Here is an 11,837-nt window from a genome sequence, read left to right as displayed (position 1 = left end):
GAAATTGGGGTGTAACACAATAGGCAAAATTAACTTACGAGTTAATAACACACATGACAACTGATCTCAATGCGTAAAGTTATCTACAATGACTTGATAAAGTCAAAGATAATGTTATGGATCCAACAACCTGGGGGTTTATTACAGATCAAGTTGTGGAATTGGACTAAAGCCCATGGAAAAGTGTATGTGAAGGAAACCTAACTTAGTTTATTGGAGATCCCAAGATCTAAGTTCAACAGGACAACGAATTCATATACCTCAGGGTGGTCACTATGGGGGCATAACTAATATGCATAAGCTAGTATATATAATTATATATACCTCATAAACGATAATAGGGTGTTTAAATACGTCTTAGTTCATTCCTATGAAATTTAGTGACAAATTCTGAGCCTAAGCATATTATGTGGTAAATGATTTTGCGTAATCATGGTAACCATGATGCTTTTAATGATTTAAGGAAAATGACCTATGTTAGAGAAAAGTGGGGTCGATTCGAATGGAATTGGAGACACAATTCCTAGAGCTCTCGAAGAACCAGGAAAGTGTACCACGACCATTATTGGACATGATTAAAAGGGGATGACCTAGCTAAGGAGAGTATTGTGTGAAGTGTCTTGTCTTCTACAAAAATAGGGGTTTGTTCAAGGACATCGTGTCTACACGTCGCTAGGAGACTAAGTATTCTTCATAAAGGAAGGTTCAAAGCTAATACCTACCTATCCTGCAATACCAAACTGTCGAGGTTGCAATCAGATTTTTGTGTGTTTTGATCAATCTCCATTCATCTGGGGATCGTTGGAAAATCTGAATAATGTGAATGGAATTTAATTTACTAAATAATTAATGAGACTCTTCATGGTGACAAACTTTTAAGTAGAGTTTTTATGCCACTTGATTAGCTTTTATTATAGTGTTTATGTCTCTATTAAATCACTAATTAAGTGAAACATTTATTAGAGTTTTATGTCTCTAATTAAATCACCAAAATTAAGAGAAACTCTTCACTACCCACAACTCTTGTAAAAATGGTAGGATATGTGGCTCATTGGATTGATTAGAATATTACAAGAAAAGAATACAAGAAAAGAAAAACATAAATATACGCATGAAGAATTCTTGGAGAAGTGTTGAAGACTTGAACATCCATATGTTTGGGAATTACAGCGAGATAAGTTTTTTCTACTCGATTCCATCACCTTCATATCCTTATTTTCCTACAAGTTCTAACGCTTCCCTTGGGCGCGTGAGCCATCTCTGGCAGTAGAGACTGCTTTGGTTGTTGTACCATGGGAGACAGACGCGTCATCTTTAGTAGAGGCGCGAAATCTGTTTTAAGGGAAGTGTGTGCAACACATGCCTCAACCACAATCGTCAACACTTGTTTGTAGGAAATTATTGTACAAGAAGACATGATTCATGACCTCGTTGAAGACTACACAATGATTTGTAAAAAAAAGACGCAAAGAGTTCGGTAAAAACTACACAACGGACCACAAAAGAAGACACAGTTAAAGCTCTTGTTGAAGACTATACTTAGATTCAATTTAATTACATGTGTTATATTATATATTATTTCGTTTATATTTGTTCAAGGTACGTGTACTATATTTTCTCAAATATGTAAAGAGAGTATCTTTATTATTTTTATTTATATAATTTATTTTAAAATTTTATTTTTACTTTTTTTACACATGCAAGAAAAAATTTGCACAACACTAAGAACAACTCCAACAACCAATGAATGAACAATGAGAAAAATATGCAATAAGACATGCAACGGATTTTGACAAAAATGTGGAATAAATGTGAAAAAGAGTTTTAAAGAAATAATCAAAGACGTGAGTTAACCCATAAAAAAAGTCTTTGTAGGCGACTTAATCGTGGCTCGAGACGAGGATGCAAATTTGGCTATCCTCATGTTAAGCTTTATAAGGGGACTGGGGTAGAGTAACTTTACTCTGTGATGGAACCTTACAACGTGTGATCAAGTCAAACTCCCCAACGCCACCACAAACATTAACGAGTGATGATTCTTAATCCGTGATTGTTTTCACGCGTGATGGAAGTTGAGTGATAAATGGATGTGAGGGGGTATGAGGGTTTATTGTGGGGTGTTGTGAGTGATGACCATTGCCACTAAAAAAGGTTGTGAATGATGAAAAAATAGTTGATAACATGACAGAACTTGATTGGGTGTTGTGAGTGATGAGTGATGACCACCCCCACCCCCTAAGTTGAATATATCAAAATTATAGCATCCCAAAACATGACATAAAACATGTATACTACATCACAGGTGACACTAATTAGGGGGACCTTTGGCCTATATATAAAATGGCAATAACAACCCAACCATAAAAAAAGAAGTTTATTTTTGAAAGTTAGGTCATTCAATGTTTTGCATTATTTTATGTTTTGCAATGTTAATCTTTTTGAAAGTGGACACTTAATCATTGTACACAATGGCTTGCATGGATCCCCTTTTATTAAATATATTAACAATTGGTACTTGATATCATATATAAAGCAAGTCCAAAAGGGTTTAATATTCAACAATGAACTAACTATATGATCAAGGCCAAGTGCTGTTAACTTTGGACTAACGTGGTGTATTATTTTATTTTCTTCGGTTTCTCCTTGAAGTTACTAACCAATGTGGTTCTTGGTCACTCACCCCAACCTCACACTAGCTATATAACTAAGCATATATACTGTATACTTGTCATACCAAGGAGATACACGAGATATATGTACAGAGAGATGGAATTCAAGAAATACTATCTTGACCTAGTAATGGTACCTCTATCGATTATGATATCTATTTGCTATCACCTTTGGTTATGGAATAAAATTCGGACGCAACCACTCTCGACTGTCATGGGTGCAAACGCCCATGCCCGCCGGTTATGGGTATCCACCGTTATGAAGGTAACCCTCTTAGATTCTTTAAACACCTCTAGGCTTATTGGGTTTTACATATGATTTTGTGAAGAATGTATAATATGACTGTTATCCGACAAAAACTGGCATAAGAAATAGTAAGTTTTCTAGTAGTGTAAATAACTCACGTATTTAAAGATATATTTTTAATCATCTTTTGACAGGATAACGAGAAGAAACATATTTTAGCTATCCAGACATTTCGAAACACACTCATGGGATTAACCTTGATGGCTACAACATCAATAGTTTGGTGTTGTGGTTTAGCGGCTGTTCTTAGTAGCAGTTATAGTGTTAAAAAGCCTCTTAACAACTCTATTTTGGGGGCACATGGACAATTCATGGTGGCCCTAAAGTATGTAACACTTCTTGTCATGTTTCTTTTTTCTTTCATGTGTCATTCATTGTCTATTAGATTCATAGGCCAAGTAAATTACTTGATCAACTGTCCTGAAGATTCAACAATTGTGACTTCGATGTATGTGGCAGAGCTTTTAGAGAAGGGTTTTGCACTTAGCATGATAGGAAACCGGATTTTCTATACCGCGCTTCCAATTATGCTTTGGAATTTCGGGCCGGTGATAGTTTTCTTGTGTACTTCAACCATGGTGCCAGTTCTTTACAATCTTGATTTATTGTTTGAAGATTCAAAGAAGCGAAAGAAGATGGCATATTGAATAGAGTATGACATGCTCATTGAATGTTGTTTTTGAGTGTAAACCCTAATTATTTGTGCATTGAAATGAGTATGTTTAATTTGTCCAGTTGTTTTACCACAAACCGTAGCATCAAGTTTGCATTGAAGAATGTTGATTTTCAAAGTAAAAAACAAACGTTGTATACCAAGTGGTCGCTAAGTTTGGGATTGCTGTGATTTTGGTTTGCATATCGGTCGCTAGATCGTCTGTATTACAATCTCAAATCGGCAAATCCAAAAATTGCAATGGTTCTAAAACAATCAACAAAGATTTATTGAAATGGTACCTATTTCAGGATGAATGATTTATTTTATTGTCAATTTTTGGAATACCTTTTGCATGAACAATATTTAAATACTCAAAATAACTAACAATTTTAGAACGGTGGAGGTATCCACACACCCCCTAAAAGTATTTACACACCCCCTAATCCAAAATGACCCTCATTGCCCAATACGCCTCAAACTGGCCCCACCCATACCCCATACGCCCCTCATTGCCCAATACGTTTGAAAATGGTCCCTACCATCTAATTAATGCCAATCATTGGGTGTCAGCTAATGATTACCAATGATTGGGGTGTAAGGAACTTTATTTTGATAGGGTATTTGTATTGGAAAGTTGTGAAATATTAAGAAAATTAATTTTTTTTTATAAAATGTTGTTATAAAAAATTGTGTTAGTATTATAAAAACTTCATATTTTTATGAAATGAATTGTGTATATTATAAAATGCCAATTTTTTATAAGTATTATTAAATGTTAATTTTTTTTATAAAACGAATTGTATATATTATAAAATGCCAATTTTTTATATGTACAAGTTTTTTATTTATCAATTATTATTATGTGTTTAATTTTATTAAATGGGTATATTATAACGTTTTATTAAATGTCAACTTTTTTATTTATCAATTATTATTATTATGTGTTTAATTGTTTCCATAACGCAATGTGTATGTTAAAAAATGTCAACTTCTGAAAGTCTTTAATTGTTTTTCAACTGTCGTTTATTGACCATAACGCAACAAGAAACGTAATTCAAAATGTAATTAAACATCGTTTTATATTAATACACAAAATATGTAACTTTGATACAGAATGTAACGACTAAACCCTAAACCCTAAATCGCTAATTGTTACATATTTTTGAGTTCCTGTACAGGAAAACGATGGGTGCAGCATACACAATACAAAGACAGCCCGGCTATCTTGAAATTGCGTACCGAACCCTACCTTCCAACGGGATTCTGCTTCACATCTACCACACTGAGATGACACAAGGGATCAGGAGGTTGGAGCAGTGGAGTCGGCATTTCGTTTATCAACCACCGTCCACTCTTCCGCGTCTTCTCGGGATGGTGAGCGATGTGGCATTCCCGTTGGTGGAAGGCTCATGAGAACACTAATGAATTCCTCTCTTGGAAGGACATGTTACAAGGCAGACCGCGTTGGCTAGCGTCACTGGGAGCTGACGAGGCAACAGGCTACTCCGATAACACCCAATCCTAGATCGGCGTTCTAGTGCATGAATCTGAAATACGAACGTAGTTTCTCCATAAGGATTACGCTACCACTACCGTCAAAACACCGACTTTCGATATCTTGTTAATAAAAAATACAATTTAGCATTAGACCCGGCATTCGAAAATATATTGTAAGAATTAAAAAAAAACAAAACACCACCACAGCCGACCCACCACCACCACAGCCAACCCACCACCTCCACCACCACCACCACCACAGCCGACCCACCACCATCACCACCACCACCACCACAGCCGACCCACCACCACCACCAACACCACAGCCGACCCACCACCACCACCAAAAACAACACAGCCGACCCACCACCACCACCAACACCACAGCCGACCCACCACCACCACCAAAAACAACATAGCCGACCCACCACCACCACCACCACCCCAGCGACCCACCACCACCAACACAGCCGACCCACCACCACCACCACCCCAGCCGACCCACCCCCACCCCCACCACCACCACCACCATAACCGACCCGCCACCACCACCACAACCACAACCACAACCACAACCCCACCACCACCACCAACACACCTGACCCACCCCCACCACCACCACCACCACCACAGCCAACACACCACCACAACCACAACCACAACCACAACCACAACCCCAACACAACCACAACCACAACCCCAACCCCAACCCCAACACCACCACAAACCGCCAAAATAAAACCACAAAAAAACAAGGGTAAACAAACCTTGAATATTCCGACCATATAGACCGATACGAGAGCAAAAACTATACGAGAGACGCGTGTGGTCCCCTTCCGAATTGTCATTGTGTGGTCTAGAACTCGTCCAAAAAATAACTTTTGTATTTGGATATGTACTTGTTCTTAGTTAAACTATAAAAAGAAATGAAACTGAACTTCAATGAGACCTGTATGGGTCGATGAGAGGCTTATGCAAGTGGGGTGTCATAAATGTCCTGTCAACTTTTCAGAAAAGGTAGGTGGAAATGGGTCTAAGCGGGCTATACGAGGCATATGGGCTGAAAAGTTGTCAGCCTCCGTACCCACCATACGCGCGTATGGGCCTATGAGCGGCATATTGGTTTGCTTTTTTTTTTTAAAGCTTGTATATGTTGGTTGCAAATGTCGGGTATTTTTGTCATCCTTACTTGCCACAGAAATATACACCATCTTCACAGTCACAAATTCACAATGGTTGTTTGCAAATGTGGTAGGACGGCTGCACTAAGAACATCTTGGACTAAAGCTAATCCCGGACGTCAATTTTACACTTGTCACAGTATGGTATGTTTTTAATGTATTTTTTTCCATTAACCCTTATATATTAGTGATTTTTTTTTCGTGTCAGCGTTCTAAGTGCAACTTCTTTGTGTGGGTCGATCCTCCCATGTGTCGTCGGGAATGTGTGGTCATCAAAGAACTGATGGATACAAAGGTTTTGTTTCAAAACGAAGTCAAGTATTTGAGAGAGGAGGTTCGAATTTATAAATTGCAAGAAGCGGAATTTGAAGATATTCATTCAAGGGTTGTTCGTAAGAGGGAACGTTGGTTGATAATCAGTTGCATATTTTTTGTGTTGTTTGTCTTGTTATTTTTCATTCTTAGTATGTAAGTTTATGCAAGATATATAATCGAATATTAGTTATAAATGTCGTTTTATATATATATTAAGTTTTTAAAAAAATTGTAATCAAATATTGTGTTGTTTGTCTTGTTATTTTTCATTGTTATTATATATACTAAGTTTTTTAAAAAAAATGTTGTTTTTTATAATAAGTCGACTAAGCATAAATAACAAAAAGAACAAACATTCATCAAGTTACAAATGTTTAAACATCCCAAAATAAACAAAAAGAAATAAATATTTGTTCATACATGCCCACAAATGTTTAACAAAATAAAGTTCACCCAACAAATACAAATACTAATCCTCCATCTCCTCATTGTTGTCGTCAGAATCATCCCCACCACCTGCCTACGTCCCGGACGGATCTGCCTCCATGTCGAAACCCGGATACACTCGTGGTTGTGGTGGGGGTCGAACTGGCAACCTCGCCTGGGTACGTCTCTCGGCCTCACTAGCCATCACCCACTCCATCAAATCCTCCATCAGGTCCATCCGCTAAAACTGCTGTGTCCAGCTCGCCATCATACCATCCTGACCCGCCACCGGCTTCTCAAGGAGCTGTTGGGTGGACTGAGGCAATCGCACTGCATGATAAACGCGTTGTGGAATCTGTGGCGGCTCTTGTGGATGCCCCTGGTCAACCTAAGGCTCCATGTCTCCATCCATACCAGGCACGTCAGCAATATGCGGCATCTCCACCTCCCCAGCCTCGAGCAGTGCCTGGTGGACTATCGGTTGGGGTTCATAAATCTGTTGGTGATCGTCAACAAACCGATGCCCGATATTTGGAAAGTTCACCGCAATCTTCATCCCTCTCATCGTCCTAAGATCTAAGGGCTCGTTGGTGCTGGGGCCGGCATATCCTCAAGGAATGGGTAATACAGACCGCAATGCTGGGCAATACGCGTGATAAACGCCCCTCCAATCAAACGGCTACGCCTCTGCCGTTTGCCATACGAGGCGAAATACTCTGCCAGACAGCGATGGAGGGCGCACGGTGTGCCCGTATATAAGCAGTACAGAAAGAACAGATCCACCTTCGTGACCCACTCGTTGCTTTTGCCACGCGCATAGATCGACGTGGCAATTCAGCGGTGTATGTAGCGAACGAGTGGGTCAGGAATCGGAGAAACTCGGGCCTTCTTACCGAAGGGTCCAGGACATAGAGTGGGCCACCAAGCAAACAACTGATCATCAGGCATAGCCCAAATCGTGGTGGTATAGATGTCCTGAACCAACTCATCGTCGGTATAGAACCCGGTGGCAACAGCAAACTGACGCAATGACCAATTTTGTCGCTGCCCGAACAAACAGAAAGATACCTCAGGAGGCGGTGCTTCCACATTTGGATCGTCCATATCCGAATTGGGCCGGTCAGCCGGCCGTGGACGAAACACGAATGTGGACAGAAACTCCACCATCATGGTCCTATAAGATGGCCCAGCTGCCACCGAAAACATGCGATCCCATGGGGAATTCTCCCTGATCAAACCCCGGGCTCTCTCCTCCTCCCCAACCTCCCGTAAAGCCTCCCATGACAACGCCCTCTGCCGACCCACCTTCATTTGTCGCAACCTGTTAAAACGTTTATACTCCCTAGAATTGTTCGGGTAGTCCATATAGGGAATACCCAAACAATCACCTCCGGCCATCTCATTGAATCCAGGCACCTGTCCCGCACCAAACTCCTCGTCTGATGACATATCTGCAAAAATTAATATATAATATGTGTCATATTATAAACTTTTTACAATTTTTATAAACCTGTAACAAATTTCTAACAAATTAACATCTAAATAATCGACAAACCACCACCACCACAACCACCACCACCACCACCATCACAACAACAACCATCACCACCACCACAGCCGTCAATAACCACCACCACAACCACTACCACCACCATAGCCACCACCACACCCGCCTAACCACCACCACAGCCGTCAATCCCCACCACCACAACCACCACCACCACCACCACAGCCGTCAATCACCACCGCCGTCATTCCCCACCACCGTCAATCCCCCACCGTCGTCAAACCAACACCACCGTCAAACCCAACACCACCGTCAAACCCAACACCACCGTCAATCCCCCACCGCCGTCAATCCCCCACCACCGGGCAAAATTAAAAAAAAACAAAATAAACAAAGGAAAGATGAAATAATACACTAACCTTTTATGAAAATATGGTTCGTATAGGTTGATACGTTCTAAGCCGAGCTATACGAGAGAGACAGTGTGTGTTTCTTGGTGTTTTAGTGTGTGGGGTTAAAAAGTTTTAGATCTATTATCTATTTGGTCAAACCTGAAAAGTAGTTTTTGAATCAATGAGGAGCGTATAGGGCAATAAGGGGCGGATAGATTTTTTATTTTTTTAATCTCTGGAACTAAGCATAAGAAAATTAATAATCGGGATGATTAATGGGTGAGACACTTGTCCTAGTGGAAGGGATGGATGCATTTAAGGGACAGGTCACGAGTTCGATCCGGGTGTAGAGGCGGTTTTTTTTAATTTTTTGGTTTTTTTTTCTTTTTTAATCTTAATATAATCAGAAAATTTATTAAATTAAGTATAAAAGAAAATTTATTAAATTAATTAAAACCGAAAAATTTATTAAATTAATTATAGTAAATTTATTAAATTAATTAAAACCGAAAAATTTATTAAATTAATTATAACAATAATAACAATAGATAATAATAATAATAACAACAACAATAAATAATAATAATAACAATAATAATAATATTAATAATAAATAATAATAATAACAATAATAACAAAAAATGACAATAATAATAATAATAAGAACAATAATAATAATAATAAACAACAACAACAACAACAACAACAACAACAACAACAACAACAACAACAACAACAACAACAACAACAACAACAACAACAACAACAACAACAACAACAACAACAACAACAACAACAACAACAACAACAACAACAACAACAACAACAACAACAACAACAACAACAACAACAACAACAACAACAACAACAACAACAACAACAACAACAACAACAACAACAACAACAACAACAACAACAACAACAAACAACAACAACAACAACAACAACAACAACAACAACAACAACAACAACAACAACAACAACAACAACAACAACAACAACAACAACAACAACAACAACAACAACAACAACAACAACAACAACAACAACAACAACAACAACAACAACAACAACAACAACAACAACAACAACAACAACAACAACAACAACAACAACAACAACAACAACAACAACAACAACAACAACAACAACAACAACAACAACAACAACAACAACAACAACAACAACAACAACAACAACAACAACAACAACAACAACAACAACAACAACAACAACAACAACAACAACAACAACAACAACAACAACAACAACAACAACAACAACAACAACAACAACAACAACAACAACAACAACAACAACAACAACAACAACAACAACAACAACAACAACAACAACAACAACAACAACAACAACAACAACAACAACAACAACAACAACAACAACAACAACAACAACAACAACAAACAACAACAACAACAACAACAACAACAACAACAACAACAACAACAACAACAACAACAACAACAACAACAACAACAACAACAACAACAACAACAACAACAACAACAACAACAACAACAACAACAACAACAACAACAACAACAACAACAACAACAACAACAACAACAACAACAACAACAACAACAACAACAACAACAACAACAACAACAACAACAACAACAACAACAACAACAACAACAACAACAACAACAACAACAACACTAGGAGAGGCTTATTGGTCAATGAGCCACTCATAAGGTGTCCACCAGGGGAGGCTTATTGGTCAATGGGCACCTTATAGGAGTTGTAAATGGGTCTCATAGCCCTGTACGACTCATATGAAATTTTTTTTTTTAATTTTATGTGGTAATTAAGGGTTTTTATGTTATAAAACACCCTAATTAATATTTTTTTTTAAATTGTTGCATACACTATATTTCACGGATGTTACACCTTTGCCAAGTTACCAAATTCTTTTTCGTGAAGTTCTATTACTATCTACTAACGCTCTACCCTGTGTATACGATACATGTACATTGTCACCCATTCTATAGCTTCTATACGTCGGTGAGGTATTTCAAAGTTTATTTCGTACCGACATTGGAAAATCATCCCGTTAACTTAGCAATAATAATAATAATAATAATAATAATAATAATAATAATAATAATAATAATAATAATAATAATAATAATAATAATAAAAATAATAACAAAGCATATGCACATATTGAGTTGCTCATTGACCAATAATAATAATAATAATAATAATAACAATAATAATAATAATAATAAAAATAATAATAATAATAATAAAACATATGCACATTAAAAAAAAACGATGTTATATCTAGTCCCGGCAAACGGGTCGGGTAGGGTCTTTGACCCATGACGATATTTTATGAAATGAATTTTGTGTATTATAAAATGTCAAATTTTTTATTTATCAATTACTATTATGCCTTTAATTATTTTTCACTTGTCATTTATTAACCATAACACAATAAATACACGAAACATCGTTTTATATTAATACACAAAACATGTCATTTTAATACAAAATGTAACGACTAAACCCTAAACCCTAAATCGCTAAGTGTTACATATTCTTAAATTCTTGCAAACTGTATCGGTTATTCAGATCTCTATTCGGTCACCATATTGTTGCTATCAAGTTTAAGGATGCGTTCCACGGTAAACGTGCTTTCCGCTTCCCCATTACCACATGAAGAACCTCCGACCTGATCTGGCGCTCCCTCGTTGCAGAAGAATTCTCAGTAACCGGTTCCACAACATGAAGAACCAATCCATACAGAAGGAGTTCTCCCTCGAGGTTGCTGACGCAGAAGCATTGTAGTTGGTAGAGGTTCCAGGACATTCCAGTTCACCCTCATAGTCACCGGTAAATATCTACTTCCACCGTCACAG

General features: G+C 37.8%; 1 protein-coding gene across 2 annotated transcripts; it reads left to right on the top strand.

Moving 5' to 3' along the window:
- The first annotated feature begins 2,677 nt into the window (after positions 1-2,677).
- On the top strand, positions 2,678-3,719 carry LOC110899224. Of its 2 annotated transcripts, XM_022146101.2 has the most exons (3): positions 2,678-2,934; positions 3,111-3,301; positions 3,436-3,551. In XM_022146101.2, the coding sequence occupies exons 1-3, from the start codon at positions 2,755-2,757 to the stop codon at positions 3,461-3,463; spliced, it is 399 nt and encodes a 132-aa protein (XP_022001793.1). In that variant the 5' UTR covers positions 2,678-2,754; the 3' UTR covers positions 3,464-3,551. The 2 variants fall into 2 exon arrangements, with proteins under 2 accessions (XP_022001793.1, XP_022001792.1); XM_022146100.2 differs by having other exon boundaries at positions 3,111-3,719.
- Positions 3,720-11,837: the final 8,118 nt, after the last annotated feature.

The sequence above is a fragment of the Helianthus annuus genome, chromosome 13 (assembly GCF_002127325.2).
Source record: "Helianthus annuus cultivar XRQ/B chromosome 13, HanXRQr2.0-SUNRISE, whole genome shotgun sequence".
NCBI classification, from domain to species: Eukaryota; Viridiplantae; Streptophyta; class Magnoliopsida; order Asterales; family Asteraceae; genus Helianthus; species Helianthus annuus.
The sequence above is the reverse complement of the archived record's forward strand: the minus strand, read 5'-3'. Positions and strand labels throughout refer to the sequence as shown.

What these genes read in the sequence shown, in the direction of transcription:
- LOC110899224 (XM_022146100.2), top strand. Translation starts at nt 2,755, where the DNA reads ATGTACAGAGAGATGGAATTCAAGAAATACTATCTTGACCTAGTAATG. An exon ending in GGGTATCCACCGTTATGAAG is followed by an intron (nt 2,935 to 3,110) that starts GTAACCCTCTTA and finishes ATCTTTTGACAG; the next exon opens with GATAACGAGAAGAAACATAT.